This window comes from Eptesicus fuscus, chromosome 25 (genome assembly GCF_027574615.1).
Source record: "Eptesicus fuscus isolate TK198812 chromosome 25, DD_ASM_mEF_20220401, whole genome shotgun sequence".
Classification (NCBI taxonomy): domain Eukaryota; kingdom Metazoa; phylum Chordata; class Mammalia; order Chiroptera; family Vespertilionidae; genus Eptesicus; species Eptesicus fuscus.
In genome coordinates this window covers 10,225,802-10,248,584 of record NC_072497.1, presented here as the reverse complement: position 1 = coordinate 10,248,584, position 22,783 = coordinate 10,225,802, and the positions used below count along the sequence as shown (strand labels likewise).

General features: G+C 55.1%; 1 protein-coding gene, 1 long non-coding RNA gene and 1 other non-coding gene across 5 annotated transcripts; all 3 read right to left on the bottom strand.

Moving 5' to 3' along the window:
* Window positions 1-3,970: 3,970 nt before the first annotated feature.
* On the bottom strand, window positions 3,971-9,315 carry AEN (apoptosis enhancing nuclease). Of its 3 annotated transcripts, none has more exons than XM_008158940.3 (4): window positions 9,258-9,315; window positions 7,103-7,706; window positions 5,511-5,711; window positions 3,971-5,004 (listed from the first exon to the last, which is right to left on the bottom strand). In XM_008158940.3, exons 2-4 carry the CDS (start codon window positions 7,640-7,642, stop codon window positions 4,765-4,767), a joined length of 981 nt encoding a protein of 326 aa, XP_008157162.2. In that variant the 5' UTR covers window positions 7,643-7,706; window positions 9,258-9,315; the 3' UTR covers window positions 3,971-4,764. The 3 variants fall into 3 exon arrangements, with proteins under 3 accessions (XP_008157162.2, XP_027991544.2, XP_054569355.1); XM_028135743.2 differs by lacking the exon at window positions 9,258-9,315 and adding an exon at window positions 9,117-9,251; XM_054713380.1 differs by lacking the exon at window positions 9,258-9,315 and adding an exon at window positions 8,716-8,800.
* Window positions 9,316-14,365: 5,050 nt separating this feature from the next.
* MIR7A (microRNA mir-7a) lies at window positions 14,366-14,448 on the bottom strand. The gene has a single exon (NR_129236.2). It is a non-coding gene; the product is annotated as a microRNA mir-7a (primary transcript).
* A 2,223-nt stretch (window positions 14,449-16,671) lies between these two features.
* On the bottom strand, window positions 16,672-17,820 carry LOC129148361 (uncharacterized). The gene is made up of 3 exons (XR_008555426.1): window positions 17,752-17,820; window positions 17,259-17,328; window positions 16,672-16,689 (listed from the first exon to the last, which is right to left on the bottom strand). It is a non-coding gene; the product is annotated as an uncharacterized LOC129148361 (long non-coding RNA).
* Between the last annotated feature and the right edge of the window lie 4,963 nt (window positions 17,821-22,783).

Sequence of the window (22,783 nt, the reverse complement as noted above, 5' to 3'; positions counted from 1 at the left end):
TGGCCCGGTCTGGTCAGGGCAAACCTAGCTGAAGTCAAGACGCCAGAGCTGCCACTTTAACTCAGGCTGAGATTCACCAACTCTCTCTTTAAATCCGCAAATGAGGGGACTCTGACGGGGAATGTTCCAGAAGCACGCATGAGCCCTTGAAGGAAGAAGGGGTGTCATTATAATTAGATTATGAAAGCTCTCCCATTAAAAAGGTTTTTAAGTTATGGTCTTTCACTGCCTGTGAAATCAGCGCTGGTTCCCAGTTCCCCCAGCTCTGTCTCCCAGGGCCAGGCAGGTCTTAATTCACTGGGGGAGGGGGGGAGGGGGGTCTGCGGCCACTCAGCTTCATCTTGCAGCGGTTTTGTCCGTCAGCGCTGACATTTCAGGGTTGTTCAGGTGGTGAGTGAGGGCCCAGACGCCCTGCAGTTCCTCCCTCGTCGGCTTCTCCCTCCGTGGAAATGGGTGAGAGGAGCCCATGAAACGGTCCATGGGTCGCCCAGCAATGCAGACTCGGGGGTCTTCTCTTCCCCGGAAACCACTAGGCCACCTAATGTGGTTTTAGTTTTTAATCAGCCAGTTCTTCTTGGAGTTGCTTTCTTGACTCGTTCTGGTCTTCAGGCTCTATCCTTGGTCCCTTTATTCCCGAGCGTGATTTTGGAGGTTTCCTACCATGTCCTGTGCCTTAGAAATAAGCAGGAAACCAGTGCAGCCGACAGCTTTTTATTTTATTTTATTTTTGAGAGCGTGGAGGGGAAGGAGGAGGAGAGAAACATCAATGGGAGAGAGACACATTGACTGGTTGCCTCCCGCACATGCTCTTGACCCACACGCCCCAACCGGTGCTGGGGATCGAGCCTGCAACCCAGGTGTGTGCCCTTGACCAGAATCAAACCCAAGACCCTCCAGTCCGTGGGCCGACACTCTAACCACTGAGACACACCGCCAGGGCCCGGTAGCTTTTTACATGGAAGTAAGGCATGGCCCTTCCTCGGCCTTCCAGAGGGAAACTGGTCTTCCTTCCAAATGCTCTACTCTGTTTCTGAAGCAGCGTCGTTTGTGGACGGGGGCTTTTAAAGTTTGCACGATCCCGCCTGTGATAACATCTGGGGCTTATCATGGTCCTGGAAATATTTATGGGGTTATTCTGATCTTTTGAGAGGAGTTTGTGGGACATGTTTTTCTCACGACACTCGGTTGCATACGAAGCCTTTGAAACTTGACCAATGGGATCATAACTCTCTCAGCTGTGACTCCCCGGCGAGCTTGCACATACCTCAGGCTTCTTTACTCGGGGAGATGAAATTGAATATGTCAACAGTTCTTTTACAGAAACGTTGCTGGAGGCAGAAGATAATTGCACACAGCTTTAAAAATTAATGTTTTCATTCTTGAGCTTACAGTTTTGCTTTTTTTTCCAGGTGAATTTTTAATAGATTCAATTGCCATCCACAGGGGAAATTATTTTTCTTCCATTTATATTAAATTTTTAAAGCTGGAGGGAGTGTATAAAGGACATGTGAACTGCCTGAGCTGGGAGGTGGGGTCATTTTCTTCATCTTGTCTCAGCTTGTCCTGGGGAGTCGGCCATTACACAGTGCAACAGCAATAGCGATTTAATGGCAGCGAGCTCTGCGGGGAAGTGCGGAGAGCAACCTCCATGCTGGATGGGTTTTCCTGTCTCATGCTGCTCTCTGAAAGGTTCTGTCTCCCTCTAGTGGCCATTGTAGCCTACTGCACCCTGCATGACAACTTGTGGTGGTTGCCATTGACCTGTTTGGTTGCTTCTCAGATTCTTAGCCTTGAGTTCAAATTTGTGCATTCATTTAAAAAAAAAAACACAAAAAACTTACTGAACTTTCACTGGTTAGGAATAAAATACAAGTGAGCATTTAACAGCAACTAGTATACTTTAGTCCATAACACAGAAAAACAATTTCATACATCAGGAAAGGTAGAAAAATGATACTGGATGACCTACTTCATTCATTCACTCATATATTTGCTCATTCGTTCCATTGATTGCTGTTTCTGGAGCATCTTCCGATACCAGGCATTGTCTGCGGTGATAGGGATGCATAGTGAGTAAGGCGGACAGTCTCTGAACTCATTGATGAGCTTATGTTTTTGTGAAGAAAATTACATGGGCAACTCCTACTGCATTACATAGAAACTATGAGAGGCCCGGCAGAGTGGCTCTGTGGTTGAGCATCGACCTGTGAACCAGGTCACGGTTGAATTCCCAGTCAGGGCACTTGCCCAGGTTGTGGGCGCGATCCCCAGTAGGGGGCATGTAGGAGGCAGCCCATCAATGATTCTCTTACATCATTGATGTTTCTCTCTTCCTTTTTACCTCTCTGAAATCAATATATATATACACTGAGTGGCCAGATTATGATGATCTCTGAACGCACAATAATCTGGCCACTCAGAGTGTGTGTGTGTGTGTGTGTGTGTATGTATCCTACATAATAAAAAGGTAATATGCAAATTGCATCACTCCGCTACGCTCCTCCCCGCCGGCCTAAAGGGCCTACTCTGCGGAAGGACCCATGGGGCCAGCGTAAGACGCTGGTAGCAGAACTCAGGGTGGCCGATTGCATGGCTGCCGGCACCAGTTTTCCTCTGGTCACCCGCCGATCGGAGCGCCTCCCGATGGGAGTTCCTCTCGGGGTGGCCGATCGCGCTGGCGGGAGGCTCTGATCGGCAGGTGGCCAGAGCAAAACTGCTGCTGGCGGAAAACTGGTGCCGGCAGCCAGGTGAAAGTCTATTGCACGAAACTTCGTGCAACGGGCCTCTAATATATATATATTAGAGGCCCGCTGCATGAATTCGTGCATGGGTGGGGTCTGGCCAGCCTGGCCAGGGGGAGGGGACATAGGCAGTTGGCCGGCCTGCCTGCTGGTCAAACTCCTGGTCGAGGGGACAATTTGCATATTAGCCTTTTATTATATAGGATATACAGAGTGGCCAGATTATTATGTGTTCAGAGATCATAATAATCTGGCCACTCAGTGTGTGTGTGTGTGTGTGTGTGTGTGTTTGTATATGAAGGAAATTGACATATACAACAGGAATTTACTTTAAGGACATTATGCTAAGTGAAATAAGCCGGTCACACAAAAAGGAAATCGTGTAGGATTCTACTTACATGAGATAGCTAGTCAAATTCATAGAAACAGAAAGTAGGAGGTGGTTGCCAGGGGCGGGAGGGAGGAAGGAATGGGGAGTTACCGAGTTTAATGAGGACAGAGTTTCAGTTCTGCAAATCAATGTGAATGTACTGGACACTGAAAAATGATTCACATGCTCCATTGTACATTGTGTATTTTATAATTAAAACTTGTGCTCTTTAATAGGGCCATTATAAAATGCTTAGAACATGTGTACTGTACAAATTCATAGCTCTCATGTTCTTACCACCACCTCCCCAAGCATCACCATGAGAGCCGCCCACCGTGAGGGCCAAAGCTCACAGCAAGACTGGGTGTCCCAGCACCGCCCCCCATTCCTCCATCAGGCCCCCGCCTCCCCTGCTTGAGGAGTCACAAAAAGGCAGCTTCACCTGAGGAATTATTCCAATTGAGGTTTATTCCAGAGCAGTGTTGCAGCGATGCTGACTCAGAACCCAGTCCATTTCTAGAACACCAGTAACGGCTTCATCTCCCTCTGCCCACAGGCAAAGGAACAGAAGCTCCTGCCCAGCTGTGCGTCTAGACTTTTGAGGAATCCAGAACACAGTGCCGGAGCCGCGCCAGCCGGTCCGTGACTCAGCCACTCCCTGCGCTGCAGACGGGGAAGGAGACGGTGACTGCTGGACCTGCAGCCCGGGCCACGGTCGTGTGGTTGTGGGTCTCCCTCCTGGCCCTGCCGCTCTGCTCAGACCCACACGAGCAACCACCGTCGCCTCCGGCACACAGCAGAGGGATGAAGATGGCACTCGGGTCACCCAGCCGTGGAGAGCGGCGAGCACCCGGAACCTCGACGCGGGGTGCCCTTCCCACGGGGGCCCTGCCCCACCTGCTGGAGCAGCCGAGCGAGCACAGTCAGCCCCGGCCGGGCCAAAGTCCTTCCACCGGGGGCGTGTTCGGGCGTTACCCTGAAGCGGCTGAAGCTGATCCTTCAGGGAAAACAGCAGCTCATGTGGACCGGGGCCTGCGTGTGCCGGCACCGTGCTGCATGCTGGCATTCCATCCTCATCACCACCCCGAGGTAGGTCATACCCTTGTCCCCATGTTACAGGCTCCAGAGAGAAGCCACACAGGTGCCTAAGGTCTCCAAGCTACGAAGTGACAGGGACAAGTAACGGAGAGGCTCAAAGGTCTGTATGAACTGAGCCTTTGGTTACCCCAGTACCCCAAATCACCCCTTAGGGAACAAGGAAACGGGTGGGGGGTGAAATTTGGAGGAAACCCAGCCACCACTGTGGTTATCAACCCAAGTGCCTGAAGGAGGGCGGGCTCACTGACCACTGCCGGAGCCCCAGCCCCAGCGACACACACCCCACTCCTCCCAGGGGTGGGGAGTGACAGCCTGGGACAGTCCCTTGGCACAGACCCTGCTCCCACGGCCCTGTAGCTGGCCCACCTGACATCTCATGGTGTCTATAAAGTGCCATCAGCAAAACCAGGGGTTGAGGGGTGACTACAGCCCAGGAAAGGGCTGTGCTGTGGGGACGGGAGTCAGGACAGACGATCCCCACTCAGACCAGGTGACGTGCCCAGTGCCCTCCTGGCCCCACTCCCCGACTGGAGGCCACCCCAGGCCTCTCCTCCCTCACGCCCTCCTGTCCTGCCCCTGCCCCTGCCCCTGCCCCCCGCTGGAGCCCGGGCCCAGGTCCTCGGGCCAGTACTGGTCCTGCATGTACTGCTCCACGTCCACGCTGCTGTCAGGCTCCCTGTCCTCAGGACGGGTCCAGACGCGGCTGGCCTCCTGCTCCCACGGCACCTCCACCAGCCGGTACAGCTCCATGGCCGTCACGGCGTCTTCCACGGACGAGTGTCCGTGCTGGCCCACCTGCGGACGAGAGCCCACGCGTCACTCCAGGCGCTGTGCACCGGCCCCAGACTGTCAGAATGGCGGTGTCCACAGGGCGTGCGTTTTCCAGGCAGAAGCACGGGAACCTCAGCCATGGAAAAGCCAGCTTCTAGCCTGTTCCCTCAAATATGAACAAGATAAAAATCGCCGCCCTGGGCTTGAAGAGCAGAGGGACGCTGGAGGTGACGGACAGTAGGAGCGGGAGTTAGGAGCTGCCCTGACCAAGGCTTCATCTCTGGTTGCAAAGGCAGGCACCGAGCCTGGAGCTGGGGGGACAGACCCGGAGAGGGGATCCTGTAAGAGGTGTACCCCAGGAAGGGGGCTGCGGAGGGACCCCCCAGGGCTGCGTGCGCATGCGGACCCAGGGCCTGGACTGGTTAGGAATGATGGGGAGCTGCAGGCGCAGCCCCACCACCCAGCCTGGGGCCCACCTGCAGGGAGGGTAGGCCTGCTTGCTCCCCGCTCCCCCCCAAGCACACACACACCTGGATTTTCTTGTGCAGCAGCTGCTGGGCCAGTTCCTTAAGCGAGACCCGGGCCCGGATGTGCAGGCCGGGCTGGCTGAGGAGGTTGGGGACGTAAGTGGTGTCCCGGGTCTGGCTCCGAGGGTGGACGTACTTGAGGGCCTTGAAGTCGTTGTGCAGGGCGTGTCCCACCACCACCTTGCCCTTCAGGAGCTTGAGGATCTGTGAGCAGAGAGAGGGGTCAGGAAGGCCCCACTGTTGGCGGCCCAGCCCGGGGGGTGCAGATCCCTCTGGAGGGAGGCAGCATGGACGGGGGCGGCCAGGAGCTCAGTCCACCACGCTGCAAGTGCGAGTCCAGACCCTATGCCTACTGCTGAAATAAGCAGGGTCGCCCGGCCGGCGTGGCTTAGTGGTTGAGTGTTGACCTAGGAACCAGGAGGTCACGGTTCGATTCCTGGTCAGGGCACATGCCTGGGTTGTGGGCTTGATCCCCAGTAGGGGGTATGCAGGAGGCAGCTGATCCATGATTCTCTCTCATCATGGATGTTTCTGTCTCTCTCCCTTGCCCTTCCTCTGAAATCAATAAAAATATATTTTTTTAAAAATGCAAAATGTCCCAACATGATCGTTAAATTAGAGCACAATTTGAGAATGTGTGATTTTGCCCTTGAGAAACACTAAGTGAATGCAGGAAGCCACACTCGGGTGAACTGAGCCTCGGGGGAAGGCACACCCCTCAGACACCCACCAGGGAGCTCTGGTCACCTGTGTGAGAGGCCACAGCCACCTCACCTGGTGTCCCCACTTCCCATGTGATTTCAGGTAACTTCCTGGATCCCTTCACCGGAACACAAGCTCAGCCCTTCTGGCAGCTGCCTCCACGAGGAAGCTGTGGGTCTCTTTCAAGGTAAAGTGCCGCCGTTATTGGTGCGTGTTGGTATTGGTTGTATGCATGCATTTCTTATCCATTTAACATTGCCAAACTGGGTACCGTTGTCCGGTGTGCAGGCCAGGCCTTTTTATTTTGCTGTGTCGCTCTGACATGTTTTGAGTGTTGTGTCCCTAACCCCCTTTTCCCCATAGGCTCTGAGGTTTTAGTGCCAGTTTACACAGCATGGTGCGTTTTAGGCCCACACACCAGAGCCTCCGCAGGCGTAGAGACCTAAGGAATCAGAATTCCCAGAGGGATCTGGGACAAGGAGCCGAGATTAGCAAGGCTTGAGGTGTTTCTTATGCTTAGGCACGTCCGGGGATTCCTGGCACGTCAGATGGTCCCAACCATTCGTTCATTTTTTTCAAAGCCCTGAAAAACGAACGTAAGGAAATAGACCCAAGTACTGACAGCTGGTGGACAGCACTGTCTGGGGGCCTTCGGAATGTTGTAGAGATGGAATGCTTTTATGAGAAAATGTAAAAGGTGAGCAGCCTCACACCTTGCGGTTGGCACAGCCTCTCCTCGGCGATCCGCATATGCAGGTGGGTCAGAAGGAACCCCTTGTTTGGAGAAGTTAAGTAACTTTCCCAAGCTCTCGCTTCCAGTGGCTAAGTGGTGGCTCAACCCCCGGGCCACTCTTCCCACCCATCACCGACCCGCAGTCCCCACCGGCCCTCACCTCCTTCTGGGCCACCTGGAAGGGGATGGCCTTGCGCATGTGCTGCCGAGTGATGCCGCTCCAGCGAGTGCGGTAGTCCACGATGGGCATCTCAGGCCGGATGTACTTGTCGTAGAGGACGTCGCCATGGTAGCTCACCACGGAGCAGCGGGCCAGCTCGCTCACCCGCCCGCAGGGTCCGGTGCCCACCATCTCGCAGTCGATAGCCACGCATCTGCTAGGCCAGGGCCCTGCGGGTTCCCTGGGGGAGGGTTTTCTGTCGCATGGGGCACCTCCAGAGTCAGCCCTGGGGCCCTGCCTCCCACGGCTGGCAGCCTCGGTGCCTGGCGGTGCCCCCGATGGCATGGGCGGTGGGGAGGATGCTGGCTCTGGGGGTGAGCTCTGCAGCCCCTGCTCCTGCAGCAAGGCCTTGCGGGCCATGAACCGCTGGTGCTGCCGGCTCTTCCGCTTGTGCTTTCTCCGAAGCACATCCTTGGCATTCGGGCCGGGCAGCAGAGGGCACAGGCACTGGGCAGGCTCAGGGGCTTCCCTGGATACCATCCCAATCTGCTCACCACTCAGGACGATGGAGGCCTGGGAGGTAATCTTCCAATGGGGCAGCTCCCTGGAGAGAGAGAGCACAGGGCAGAGGGCCTGGGTGAGGATGGGCCAGGCCACCCTGGCTCCCTCCCTCCTGCAGTGTCCCCTGCCCCTGCCCCAGGCTCCTGGGCTGAGCCGAGGACCTATTTTATTAAATGCCCTCATGCAGTCAATACCACATGCAAACCTTTCTAAGGAATCAATCTTCCCACAACCTCAACAAAGTATGATCATCCCCACTAGAGGCCCAGTGCACGAGTTCGTGCACTGATGGGGTCCAGCTGGCCCGCCCCAATCAGGGCTGATGGGGCCTGGCCAGCAGGCGGCAAGGGGCACGGGAGGTTGGGTGGGCGCCTACGTACAATCACCTTCCTCCTGTTGACAAGGCACACACTGGGCAGAGAAACACAGAACCCATCCCTCTGCCTCAGCCCAGCCAAGGGGACAAGGCCTGGAAGTCCAGACTGAGGCTGACCCTTGTGGGGCCGAGAGGGCGGAGGGCCTGCAGGTCAGGAGCTGAGGTCCTTGGCCTCCCTGACCCTGCGGCAAGTTTCAAAGCCAGAAACAGTTCCCTGAGAACAGGGCTCCGCGGCTGTTTCCAGAGGTGAAGCAGCCAGCACCAAGTCAGTAATCAAGGGCACAGTCCCCGTCCTGGGCCCGATGAGCTCAGCCAGGCTGGGGAGAGGCTTTGCTCCAACAGCACAGCCTCGGGAAGGACAGCACGCATCCCTCCCCAGCCTGGAGCTGGGGTCCGGTCAGCAGCCGCCAGGCCGCAGCCCTAGGAGCAGGGGCCCCACCAAGTCAGAATCGCCAGGGGCATCGGGGCCACCCACCTGCGGGCGGATCCCCGAGCCGGTGGGCGGCTCTAGGCCCCCCACTGCAAGCGAGGTGCACGGGACCAGGTCGCCGGCCCCGCACCCTCAAGCCAGGGTTTGCTTATGAAACATGAACTAGTTAGGCACGTTCCCGAAGCAGCTGGTGACCAGAAACGAGACGTCGGTTTCAAACGCCCATTCCCAGACCTAGCCGCGCACCTTAACCGTCATTTTGGGGAAGGGGGGCCTGAGTATCTGGGTGTTTCAGAGCGCGCGACCCCGCCCCCCAGCCAGGGTCCAACAATCGCCGGCATTTGGAGAACCTGGCTGGATCGGACCCCCGAGCTCCTAATAAGTTCGCGGGACAAGGCAGTCCCAGGAAAGCCCCGCCCGGTCCCCTCCAGCAGCCGGCGTCCCCCCCGCCCCCCACCGGGAGTGACGCAAGGGAGGCCTGGCCACGCCCAGGGAAGGGCTCGGGCGTTGGTCACTCCCGGGCCGCGGCGATCCAGCTCCCGCCAGGCCGAGGCCCATCGCCCACCGCCCACCGTCGACCCCTTAGGCTCCAGCCCCCGAGCGGAGCGGGACTCGGGACAGGCGGCGCCCAGGCCCGGCCTACCCACCCGCGGATCCGGAGAGCCGGTCGGCCAGGTCCGGGCGTCCCCCGCCGCAGACCTGGGGTGGACACGCGCGGGGCCCCACGGCGGGGACTCGCCCCGCCGGCCCGCTCGGCCCCGCCGTCCCTAGAGGGGTCCCGCGATCACCTGAAGCCGGGGCGCTTCCCCTCCCGCCCGCACGTGGCGTCCAGACTGCCGGCAGGTCCCACTTGCCCGGGCAAGCCCCGCTCCGCCTGCCCGCCGATTGGCTCGCTGAACTGCAGCTCCCGCCTAAGACCTCTTTTGATTGGCTCTCTGGGAGAACCTGGCTCTCTGCGGATTGGCGCGCGATAGCAAAAGGGGCGGGGATTCCTGGAGGGGCGTGGCTTGTACCTCCAGCCGGCCGCGGCTGCGGGAAATTTTAAAAAGACCGGAGTGGAGGGTGGCCTCTTTGCCCGTGGTCCTCTCCCATCTCTGTCCCCCGGCTCCAATGCACCCCGCTCCCTGGGTCGGGACGTGGACTCCTATGAGCATTGTGCGACCAAAGGCAGGATGGCTTGCAGAGTTCACAACGCTACCTCCTCGGTTGTGGGCATTCAGTGAAATAATATACAGGATGGGCACTAAAGAAAGATTTTTAAAGTCGGGTTTGCTCTTTCGGTGCTTTTTTTTTTTTTTTTAAGTTTATCCTTTTGCAATACTTCACTCATAAGTCCTTAATATGGGCTGAGCACTGGGATACACAGAATAGAATACACAGTGCCTAGTTGCTCCGATCTGGATCGGTAACAGCGTGTTTAACAGATAATCCAGTGCAATCCCAAAAATACTGAGAATAATAATAAACAGTTCCCATTTATTGTGAGCACTGTGTGCCTGGCAATATATGAGATATGTACTATTGTTATTTCTGGTTTACAGCTAAGGAAATTGACACTTGAAATTAAGGAGAGCCCTGGCCGGTGTGGCCCAGTTGGGCGCAGTCCCATGCACTGAAAGGTTGCCAGTTCCATTCCTGGTCAGGGCGCATGCCTGGGTTGTGGGCTTTTATAGGGAAAGGGAAGGAAAGTGGGGGTGTGTAGGCAGTGTTCTTGCTGGTTCCCACAAAGATCTTGGTGTCCGTATGTTGAATCCTTCTGCATCCGCCGAATTCCTGTGGCGGGTCATCTCCTCTCTGGACAGGAACTGGAACTGCTGGTCCCTGCAGTTTACTAAAATCGAGGTGTTTGTGGGTCAGAAGTCCGGGTTCTGTGCTCAGGGTTTCTCAACACAGAGATCAAGATATCCCATGGCCTGCCCTGGCCCAGTACCTCAGTTGGTTAGAACATCATCCCGATACACCAAGGCTGTGGGTTTGATCCCGGTCAGGACACATACAAGAAGCAACCAATGAGTGCATAAATAAGTAGAACAGCAACTCTCTCTCTTTCCCTTCCTCTTAAAAAAAAAAATCTCCCATGGCCAACCTTTTTTTCCAGAAACTTGGGGCCTTCTTCCATGCTCAGTCATGCTATTGGCTGAATTCACTTCCTTACAGCTGTAGGACTGGGCCGCTATGCTGCACACTGTCAGTTTGGGCTCCATCTCAGTTCCTAAACGTGCTACTTTGTCATGTGGCTTTCTCCTTGTGCCTCAGATCCTTCTGATGCAGTTTTAAAATAGATAATGTTGGTATCAAATTGCTACGGCATTCAGACTTCATTACATTCATTTGAGGGCACTTTTTCAAAAAGATGGCAATACTGATGCTACATCCTTTGTAACTACTTAGGCTTACGATAAAAAATATTATAAAGCCAAAAAGTCATACAATAGGGATGGCCCAATACTGGCATCATGAATGTGGATGGCAGTATCCCCAACCCCACCATTAGGGACCTCAGCCTTTCGTTCCTGGGGTGAACATATCTCCTGCTTCCACAAAGCCTGGGGCTCCTAGATAGCAGAGCCCCCTTTGAGCTGGGACTTGGTGGGAGAAAGCCCAGAACCCAAGCCCTGCCCGTGTGAACCCACCCTTTCCTCCCCCACCTTAGCAACCCAGAAGCATTTGAGACGAAGGACTCGATCTGTTTTGTGCTTACAGACCATTCTTGCCACAGTCCGACCGCCATCCTGCCTGCCTTGTGTATCTGTTTAGAGGACTGTTGGGGATGCTGCCGGATCAGGTGCCGACATGAAGGGGGTGTCAATCTGGCCATTTCTCAGAGCAGGGTTTCTCTAAGTGTGGTCCTAGACCACCAGCCTGGGCATCACCTGGGAATCGCTTGGGCCTATTGACTCAGAAATTCAGGGGGTGGGCCCAGAAATCTGACCCATCTGATTGACAGCTTCCCGGCACACGCTCAAGTGTAAGATTTGTTGTTGAGAGTATGAAGCTGACAAAACCCTGGGAGCCAAATGCAAATCATTCATTCATTCTATTCGAGCAGATTCTCTGTCTGCACTCTTGACCCAGCAGTGACTCCGGACCTGTCTGGATACAGCCTGTCCCCCTATTTTCTACCGACATATGTTCCATTCCAGTTTCTTGACACATGAAATCTGTGGCTCAGTCTCGGCTGGACATTGGAATCGCTAGGAGAGTTTTAAAGAATACTGACGCTTGAGCCACACCCCGAGATTCTGACTTAACTGGTCTGGGCGGGCCCTGAGCTTAGCTATTGTCAAAGCTCACTAGGTGATCCAGTTTGCTGCCAAGGTCAGGAATCGCCACTAAGGCGCAGTTACCTATAGAGCCCACTAGAGGGAGCTGCTTCCCTGCTCATTTGGGGAGGCAGATGTGAGCATGGAAAGATGACTGCTAGGTGTACCAGTTAATCATGTCTTTCACATCGAAATCATCACTTTTAAAGCGTTTAAACCAGCGTTCACAAGGGTCTTGAGATGGAGCATGTTCACCATAAGCTCCCCGAAGTATAGATAACTTTCAGCAGCACTTTCCTTCAAAATAAAGTAATGAATTAAAACTTCCCGCAAATGCTCTTTTTTTGGCACTGAAATTCGACATTTTTAAGCGTAAAAATATCTATGATATTAACACCTTCAGAAAATTTGACAGGAAGTTTTGAAGCTTGTTGTCAATACAACAAAATAGCATACATATCACATCGCATATATATCAACATATGTGTCACTCCATCTAGTGAAAAGGATCCGCATCATTAACCGGTACACCTTGTAGACCTGGACCATCCAGTTAAGTTGAGGGGTCACCAGGTGCCCTGACACCTGGCTTACCAACCCTTTTGTGTTCTGAGAATGTCTGTTTTGCTGATTGACCTAGAAGTAAGCAACACAACCTCTCTAAGCCTTGATTTCTGCATTTTTAAACCCGGGGGGAGAGACGGGCTTGGCCTACATTCATTCTTCCAGTAATACATTGAGTCTTGTGAAATGCACAAGGTGCTGATGTGGATATGGAAAAGATAAGCCTTCAAATGGGATAAGACTCCGCCATGATAGGGGATGGTGGTTTTCATTCATTCCTACTTCATGGAAGGGTTCCCGTGGGTGCCTTGAGCATGCGTCAGGAAGCTGTCAATCAGCTCAGTCACACTTCTGGGCCCACCCCCTGAATTTCTGAAAATCACGCAAGAGGAGGCAGACGACTATTGGGTATGTACACATGCCATTACATATTATGACTCTCCTCTTAATACCATAGCGACTAGCATGATCGATGTGACGCATTCTATTTTACACATGAGGAATCTGAGGCTCAGAGAGGTTAAGTGACTGGCCCAAAGTCACACAGCCTGAGCCAGGACTGGAACCTAGGTGTGTCTGAGTTCAAAGCCAGGACTTCCTCTTCCCCAACTTGGCCCCCCGGGAAGTGACCAGCTCCCTGTTTTATACCCTGGTTCATATCAACAGGGGCTCTCTTATCCTTCTCTCCAGTCAGGAGTGCACCCCAGTGTCCTTCCCAGGTGTGTCTCTGAGGCAGGATCTCTCCCTTTTGTCTCCACAGCAGCTCTGGATGCTGAGGGCTGCCTGGGAGAAATGGCCCTTCCCTCCTGCTCCCCTCCTGCTCATCCAGGCCCCTCTTCTCCCACGAAGGGCAGACACCCGCTGACTCGCACCAATTTGCAGCCTTCTCAAGTGCGAATGAGATTTCTGATGGGACCAGCTGCCTCCTGGCTGCAGGCAGGGCCGGGAGTGAAGAGGACATGTGAGAGGCAGGAAAGGGGGAAGCAGGGAGCCAGTTTGTTGGAGCTGAAGGAGCCGTGAGGTAGTGACAGCAGAAGTGAAGGGCTGATTTGACTCAGAGAGGTTGAGTGCCTGGCCAGAGGTCACACAGCGAGCAAGTGGTACCGGTGGCGGAGCTCAGCTCCTGGTTGCAGTTTTAGGGTTCCAACCAAGTTTTATGAAAGGTTTCGTGGGTGTTTTTTTTTTTGCATCTTTTAACTTTTTTTATTGATTGATCGATGGATGCATTAGTGTTCTAAAGGAAAGACTTCCCCCGACTTCTCTGCCTCTGGATGCTGCTGACCAGCCCTTCCCTTCTCTGGCCTCAGGCCCCTGGGGTGCCTTGTGCCTGGCATGTGGGTGGAGGAGACCATGCACTTGGAAAGGGGCGAAGAGGGCATTTGAGTTTGTTGCTTGAAAACCGTGTCCCTGGAGGGCCTCCTCCCTGGGCCTTGACGACCACCCTTTGCAAGGGGACGCGTGCAAACAGGCCGAGAAGTGGGGTTCCTGATCGCTGCCTCTGCTACGGCGGGGAGCGGCCCCACACAGGTGAGGGGACTAGGCTTTCCCACCCCAGTTTTTCCCTTGGTGCCCCCTCCGGGCTCAAGGCAGATTCCGGAGCCAAGATGTTCCCTCTGCGCACGTCCCCTCTCAGCCCGGGTGGAGGCGCCAGACCAGCTCCAGCCGGATGTGTCCTCCAGGCTGCTGCTAAGACAGCCAGCATCCCATGTGTCCTTTAGGGGCACACACAGCCGCCTCTCCTGCCAAACGCGGGCTCCAGGGCGCCTCATACTGTGGGTGCCCAACCCCAACCGGCTGTTGGGCAAATCAGTGAGTCCCTGAGGGGAAAGCTCTCCGGGGGGGGGGGGGGGGGGGGGGGGTGCTGTGGTAGCAGCCCAGGCTCCCAGGAGGAGACTCTGCCGCGCGCCCCCCTCCCCCGCCCCGTCCCAGGCTCTCCACTCACACCCCCCCTGTCCTTGTTTCTGGGAGAGGCCCCCGGGTGTGCTGCCCAGGGGCGTCCAGGGCGGTGTTTTCTAGGAGACAGAGAAGGGGGGACCAGCCAGGACCCGGGCCACCCTGCCCGCTGCCAGGGCCTGCACCATGCGGCAGACTGGGACTTGTTGCTGATGCAGCGAGACAACAACAAAATCACTAGTCTTCCAGATGGGGCTGGCCGTCCTGGGCGCCGCTGCTGCCCAAGGCGCTGGGGACCCGGGGCCCTGCCCGACCCCCAGGTCAGCCGCCCAGCGCCCCCACCGCCCGGTCCATCTTCTCCCCGCCTCTGCTCAGAACTGTGGGCAGGGAGTTCTGACTTTGATTTTTTCCAGAGTTTAACATATATATTTTTTAATAAATTGATTTCAGAGAAGAAGGGAGAGGGGGAGAGAGAGATAGGAACATCCGTGATGAGAGAGAATCACGGATTGGCTGCCTCCTGCACACCCCCCACTGGGGATCGAGCCCACAACCGGGCATGTGCCCTGACTGGGAATCGAACTGTGACCTCCTGGTTCATAGGTCGACGCTCACTTCCTTTAATAAGGAGATCTTATTGTTGAAAGGAGGCAGGGGGGTGACTCATTTTCCTACCTTTCTTCATTGATCATAGAGAACCGACCATCATGGGGAAGAGAAGGAAGGAGGAGCTCCAGGTAATGGTGACCCCCCACACACACACTCTATCAGGCCCCCCCCCCCCCACCTGCAGGGCTACAGACCCTCCCAGTGCCCATTGAGCCCCAGTTCAGAATGGAGAGGGGGTGCGGGGCAGCAGAACAGAAAGGAGAGGCAATGGGGAAAGGGCTGTGGGTCTGGGGAGGGTGGAATCCTGTTCCTACACCCCCAGTCCCCTCACCCACCCCAGGCCGGGGGCTGGGCTGCCTGGTTAATGTCCCCAGCCCAGGGGCGGATGGGGGAGAGGCCAGGCCCCTCAGCCCGAGCCAGCCTCTAATTGCACTAGCGGGCGTATCCGCTTCTTAATTAGCCAAAGCCACAGTGTCCTGGCGCTGGGAGAGCGGGGCCCTAATTGTGTTTCTGCAGCAGCTGAAGGATAATTACCCTCCCCTATTGGTGCCGCTTTTAATTTTTTTTCTCCTTTTAATTGAAAACTCTCCCTCTGTGGCCCAGCCCGCCACCCTCTGCCTGTTCTCTCCATCAGAGCGGAAGGAAGGGCTTGCCTGGAGCCCTAGAGGGGCACCGGGAGGCGACTGGCAGTGCCCAGCCCTCGGCGGGCAGCCCTAGACGGTGGGCCCGAGAAAGCCCGAGGGTTCTCCTGCGGGGGGCGTTTAGGAGAGGCACTCCCCAGGAGGCTAAGACCCCCTTTTCTCCACCCCAGGTGGGGCGCTAGCTCTCCAACTCCAAGCTGCAGGGAGCTGAGGACCCGTGTCCCCCCCGCCCCTGTCTAACCAAGGGATGGAGAGGAATTTGTTGTCTTTGGTTTCTTTTAAAATAAATGCTGCCCGGCCAGCGTGGCTCACTGCTTGAGCATCGACCTATGAACCAGGAGGTCACAGTTCGATTCCCGGTCAAGGCACATGCCTGGGGTGCAGGCTCGATCCCCAGTGGGGAGCGTGCAGGAGGCAGCCAATTTGTGACTCTCTCTCACCATGGATGTTTCTCTCTCTCTCTTCGTGTCTGAAACCAATAACAAATATATTTAGAAGAATGAATGCTGATCTTTGGCACCGTTGGGGAAGAGCCGCCTCGGGTGTCAGGTCTCAGAGACCAAGGCCTGGGTGCTCGTGTTAGAGAACGGGGCTCACCAAGGTACAAGGTGGGAGCCAGCGGAGTCGGGAGCCTGGGGGTGTGCCTAGGGAAACAGGCCTTTTCCAGGGCGCTCTGGGTTCAACTTCCAGGTGGTGGCAGATAAGCCGAAAGGTGTTACAAAGAGCGTTTGCCCAGAACCCTGCTGCAGGCTCCCCAGGAGAGGAGGGCCTCTCTGCTTATTATTACAGGCCAGTGCGCAGCACAGAGCCCGGCAGAGAGCCGGAGGTAAGGGGCCGAGAAGGTGTGAGCGCAGTAAACGCATTCCCCGTGGCTTCCTCCTTGCCGCACCAAGGAAGATGCCCTTGAACCTGACAGCGGGGCCCCGCTTTCTAACATTCTTTAACTCTGGGTTCTGTCTGGGTTGGGGGGAAGATACAGGTGTCAAAAGGCTGCTGTGGCCTGCCCTCGAGCCCCCCAACTCCCTCTCCCCACTTGTCGTTTCTTGCCTCTGCATTTAGAGCCATCCCCTTAGCAACGCTTGTTGCCATGGTTTCCTTCCTGACGGGGATCCCCGAGCCCCTCCTCTCTTTTTCTTCCTGACAGTAATGGGTGATAGGGATCCTCAGTGCGGCCACTCCACGTAACCATGGTAACAATGAACCGAGCCTTCATTTATCTTCTGTGGAGAGAGCTGGGACATAGGAAGCATCTGGAAGGGAGAGGTGGGTGGGGGGCAAGAGGGGGTGTCCAGGGCTGGAGCTGCCATTGTCATGAAGAGGAAGTTAAGAGACTTCTAGCCCTGCCAGCATGGCTCAGTGGTTGAGTGTCCACCGGGAGGTCAGGGTTCGATTCCCGGTCAGGGCACATGCCCAGGTTGCAGGCTGGATCCCCAGTGTGGGGCGCACAGGAGACAGCCGATCCATGATTCCCTGTCATCATGGATGTTTCTATCTCCCTCTCCCTTCCTCTCTGAAATCAATAAAGATATTTAGAAAAAAAAAAAAGGGAGCGAGAGACTTCTAATGCTCGTCAGTAAGATTCGCTTCAAACACTTGTTGAGCCCCTCCTCTAAGCCTGACCAAGCTCTAGAGAACCAGAGGTGTCCAGGACACAGCCCTGATATGGAAGGGCTTATCAGGGGCTCATGGTCCCACTGACACACTGGCACAGGTGGGACGTGGCTCTTGATAGCACCGTCATGGTCGAGCACCTGTCCACTCCCAGCATCCCCTGCAGCCAAGAACCAAGAAAAGACGGACCAAGGTCGTCTATACTCACATCAGGGCGTCTCCGGGGCTTCGTCAGGGAGCTTCTGTCTTGGAAGAGAGGGAGTCTGGACGCACCTTCCCTGTAGGGACATGGAGACTAATGCCTGCAGCCCTCCGTAGGGCTCTTTGGGGCCCTGGCTGGTGTTGCTCAGTGGATAGAGCATCGGCCCACGGACCGAAGGGTCCCAGATTCAATTCCTGTCAAGGGCACGTACCTCAGTTGCAGGCTCCATCCCTGGCCCTGGTCAAGGCATGTGCAGGAGGCAACCAATCAATGTGTCTCTCTCACGTCGATGTTTCTCTTTCTGTCTCTTCCCCCTTTCTTCCACTCTCTCTCTAAAAAAAAAAGAAAAAGGGAAAATATTCTGGGGTAAGGACTAACAACAACAAAAATCCTGCCCTGCCCACCTCCAGCGCCTTAAGGGACCCCCTAATCTCCAGTTCACGCGTCTTCATCACCTGCCTGCCACAGCCCCCCTGGGAAGTGACGGGGCTGCACTTACACTGAAGTAGAGGGTCCTTGCCTCCATCCGTCCGGTTTTCCCACTTGCCACTGCAAACGCAGGCCAAAGGGTGGCTGTGAAGAAGGAGAGTAGGGAAACCAACAAATAAGACTCCCCGGGGACCCCAGAGTTCAGCAGAGTGAAGTCCAAAGCTGAGATGTCTCTTTGTCACAGAGAGCCCAGCTCTTCTCCCAGCTTCCCATCCTCATCCCCTAAAGGTTTTTGCCAAATTCCCGGGGGCGGAGACCACTTCTAGAGGAGAGGACCGAAGTCCTGGATCCTCAGTGGGCTGATCCCAGTCACTTGCATTGACTTGGAAAGGTAATCCTGGTGTATTCTGAACTGATAAAAATAACCCATAGAACAAGGTATTCCTCAGGTGTGTTCAAGTAAGCTACAAATAACAAGGTAGCAAATTTATTGAAAATCAGATGTAGCCCAGACTAGCTAAAGCTAATCCCAGATCCTGGGTCCCAGACCGCTGAGTTCCACCTTCTGCTACTGGACGGAACTAAAGCAGATGCAATCATTGTGGCTTCCCTGCTCACTCTGCTAGTCAGAGAGGGATAAATGGCATCCTCTGATTGGTTGACCAGGGAATACACACCAACCAATGAAAGAAGGCTTCTCCCTTCCTGGCCAATAAGATCTCAGTTCTCTTCTTGAAAGGAAAGTAGACCCTTTGTCTATAAAGAAAATGAGCAGAAAGGGAATAATAATATATTTTTTAAAAGCCACTGTTGCTATGGGACATTATTGATGTGATCAATGATAGAGAATTCATAAAGGCAGGCACTTCTTTGGGAAGGAAAATATACAAAAAGCACACCAGCTGTCTGGTCTGGATTAAAAAGAAGTTTCTATATAACATGAGAGGGGGAAAAAAAGTATTTTAATGTAAATCTTCCCCAAAATGATACTTAGCCAATGATTGGAGGTGGTTTTTTTTTTCTTAGCCTCTGATTTGGATTGAAATGATAATGATTTAACTTTTTTTATATTAGCGATAGGTGAACGAAAGGGTGAAGAAGAGAAAAGGAAAGAAACATGTATTTACTGACACAGGACATCCCAGATAAAAATAGGCCAGTTATTGCTGGAATCATGTATTTCCTCTATTCCTGTGTCGCCAAGCGATAGCCCAGCTTACAGCAGGTTTTGTTTTGGAAAGAGAAATGTAAGAAGTATTCTAGATGAAAGAGTACACAGAACACAGGTTGTTCTGTTAACGTATTGGTGACCCCCCCCCTAAATCATGCTGAATGGTACAGCTGCCTTAGGAGAATTAGGAGTAAAGTGATTTCCCACCCCAGTATTACAGACGGACACAGAGAGGCAAGGCTGACAGGTGAAGAGTGGAGTCAGTGTTTGTCAATCAAAGGGAAAAGGAAAAGATCAGAGGAGGAGAAGCTTGAAAGTGTTGCATTTGATAATTATGAAGGTGCTGGTGAGCTAGTACCCTGACCCCCCCTCCCCCCAATGGCAACCAGAGCCACACTCAGGAGAGCGCCTCCCCGACCAGAGAGACCTTGGGGTCAATTTCTGGTCTCCCTCCTGTTCACGCCCCAAGAGCAAATGTGTCTTTCTCATTTAAGGGGGGGGGGGAAGGGGTGGGGATCAATCCCTCCATCTAAAGAAAAGACTAAACGAACAATAAAACCCTAATTGTAAATCCCAAAGAAATGGCAGGGGAGGACTTGATTACCGCTCTGAAGGGAAGGGGAGGGGTGGGGAGGGAGGGTCAGGGTAGTAGCTGCCTCCCCAAGCACCTCGACTCCAAAGGAAAAATTCACCCCAGCAGATATTTTGCAGAATCGAGGTGCTCATGTATAATTAGTGGCCCGAGCCCCTCCATTCACTGTAACCCAGGCAACAGGAAGCTGAGGATGGTTGCCTGGCAACCACACTCCAGCGCTGTCCGCTCTCCTCCTCCCCACCTCCTTTAGCCCTTTTGCGATAAGGTCTCCCCCTCCTCCGTGGCCGTTTCCTCCCCGGCAAAGCAGTCATTCTGTTCCTCCTACGAAGGGCAACCTGGCCTCCTTTGGCTGAAAATGCGGACCTTGGTGTTCATTTTGGACAGAATTCATCTACACCCAGATAAAATACGCTTCTTATTTTGGTCTCCCTGCCTCAATTATCCTTTCATCCGCGAAGGCGTTTGGAGATTGTGGGGAGAAGGGGAGAAAAGGAATGGGGGCGGGGAGGCGGAGAACACGACTTGGATGCGGTGATGCTTCACAGCACACAGGGTCTGGGGGCACCGCTTGGTCCCTCCACTCACCGCTGACGGACAGGCGCCTCTTGGCTCTTGGGCACCAAGTTATTCCAACTGGTCTTAGCGAAGGGGCGTTAGGATGCCCTCCGAGGACCCGACCCCTCAACCCCTGGAGAAACAGGGAAGATGACTCCCCCCACCCTCCTCACCTCGTGGCCTCCTTCGCGTGGGGTCTGGGGGACCGCGAGCCCCAACAGCGTGGAGCTGGGCGGAGTGTCGGCGCGCGGAACACAGCCTGTGCGCTCGGCGGCCGTGGCGCTGTCCAGCCCCTGGTGCTGAAGCTGGAGGCTCCGATTGTCTTGGAGGGGCTGGGGACCTCGGCAGCAAGTCCGAGCGCGGCGGTAGGGACCCTGGGGCAAAGGCGAGACTAGCCGTGTTTGCACCAGATGCGCTTTTTTCTGCAGACCGGGCTCCCTCCAGGGCGCATTCCGCGCGCTTCCCCTCGTCCCTCCCGGGTTATTGGAATTCTTTGCCGCAACAGCAGAGGGTGGGAAAAGCCCTGCGCACACGGGTGATTACCCAGCTGCCTCCCGGCACTTCCCACGCTTCTCCTGCACCGGGCTCTCCCGCGTCAGTCAGCTGGCTTAGTCGGGGACTCCCGGCGCTCAGATCTTGTGGCGGGTAAGGAGGGGAGGGGAGCCCGGGAACCCCCAGCCCGCCGCTTTTCTGCGTGCAACCACAGGTCTGCGGCATCCGGGTCTGAGGAGCGAGGCGGCGGTGGGCTCGGGGCGTCTGGGTCCGGACCTCGCGCGCGCGCCCCTGAGGCTGTGGTGCCGCGCATCTCCGAGGGGGAGCCCGACCGAGCCACACCAACGGCAAGCGGGCTTTAGGGTTTCAGCTCCGCGTGTGGGTGGGCACGAGGTCTAAATGCCCCACAACTCGAGCTGGCCGAGGACCCCCTAGGAGCGCCAGCCGCCGGGCTGCGGAGCGCCCTCCCCGCCTTCCCGCCTCGTGGTGACAGGCGGTGGGCACGGCCACCTTTGGCAGATGCCAAGTCCGGCTTCCCCCTTCTCCCCCGGCTCAGGCTCGCGAGTCCCAGCTCCCGTGGGCTGCGCCTCGGATCCCGAGCCCTTGACCCGGGCGGGGAGGGTTGGACGGGACCCAGGTCCTGACTTTTTACCTGGCCGCGGTCGCCACCGCCCAGAAGCAAGCCGGCTGCTCTCCACGTCCTTCTGCAAGCACCTCACCACCCGCCGCCCGGCTGCAGAGCAGGGGCGGGGCAGGGGGGTCGGTGGGGGGGGTGATGAAGATATTTTGAGAAACACCCCTTGAATACTCGCCTCTCCGTCTGTCCCAAGTGGCGGCGGCGCTGCCAGGGCAGGAGGCAGGTCCTGAGTCCAGTGTGGTCCTCCCGGTGCGGTGCGGGCACTGTGGCCGGGCCTGGGAGAACAGCTGCTTTAAAGCCGAGACCAACCCACAGGTGGCCTGTCAGGGCCAGGGACGTCCATGACGTCATCCAGAAGGCGAGTGGAGAAGGGAAGTGGGGGGGGGGGGGGGAGTGTCAGCGCGCTTCACCACAAAAGTCCCCTGTGGCCATGGCAACCGCTCTGGGAGGTAAGCGGGCTGGCAGCTAGCCGCCTTTTCTCTCTCGGGGATCTGGGCTCCCCTGGGGCAGAAGCTGGAGTAAATTCAGCTTGAGTGCTGTAGCCAGAGTCACCCTCAGGGGAGGAGGCCCTGGAGCTGGCCCTGGCCCCACCTCTCTGTCTGTCCCCTGCCAGGAGGAGCGGAGCATCTCTGGGGAGGGTGAGCAGGCAGGAAGCTTTCTTCCCACAGGGACCCTGCCCATCCCAGGGGCAGGGGAGAGAAAAATCTCTACCTTACACCGCGTACAAACATGCACCCCAAATAGAACAAAGACCTACATGTAAGAGCTGAAACGGCAGACCTCTTAAAAGCTAACATAGGTGTGTTTGTGCACTGGGGTTAGGCAAAGATTTCTAAACTATGACCCTTAGGGCTCAAGCAACCAAAGAAAAATAGATACATTGGACTTCATCAAAGTGTAAAACTTTTGTGTTTCAAAGGACACTACTAAGAAAGTGGAAGGAACAACCGCAGAATGGGAGAAAATATTTGCAAAACATGTATCTGAGAAGGGCCTGGAATCCTTCAAGAACTTTCACAACTCATCACCAAAGGGTCCCGGGTTCAATTCCAGGTAAAAGTCACGTACCTGGGTTGCAGGTCTGATCTCTGGCCCTGGTAGGGGAGTGTGCTGGAGGCAACCAATCGGTGTGTCTCTCTCACATCAATGTTTCTCTCTCTCACACACACTCTCTCTCTCTCTATCCCTGTCCTCTCCCCCCTCCCTTCCACTCTCTCTAAAAACCAATGGAAAAAATAATCCTCGGGTGTGGATTAACAACAAAAGAATAAAATAAAAATGGGCAGAGGGTGTGCATATACAGTTCTCCAAAGAAGGTTTACAGATAGCCTGCAAGCACATGAGAGGACTTTGTGTGCTTACTCATTAGGGAAATGTAAATCAAAGCCACAATGAGATGTAGCCAGGGTGGCTATACTTTTATTTTTTATTTTTAAAATATGCATTTTATTGATTTTTTTTACAGAGAAGAAGTGAGAGGGAGAGAGAGTTAGAAACATCGATGAGAGAGAAACATCGATCAGCTGCCTCCTGCACACCCCCTACTGGGGATGTGCCCGCAACCAAGGTACATGCCCTTGACCGGAATCGAACCTGGGACCTTTCAGACTGCAGGCCAACGCTCTGTCCACTGAGCCAAACTGGTTGGGGAA

Excerpts from the sequence above, each read along its gene's own strand:
- AEN (XM_008158940.3), bottom strand. The coding sequence starts at position 7,642 with ATGGTATCCAGGGAAGCCCCTGAGCCTGCCCAGTGCCTGTGCCCTCTG. Across the intron at positions 5,712-7,102 it reads TCCAGGTGGCCCAGAAGGAG|ATCCTCAAGCTCCTGAAGGG; the intron begins GTGAGGGCCGGT and ends CTCTGCTCACAG. Across the intron at positions 5,005-5,510 it reads TGCTGCACAAGAAAATCCAG|GTGGGCCAGCACGGACACTC; the intron begins GTGTGTGTGTGC and ends TCTCGTCCGCAG.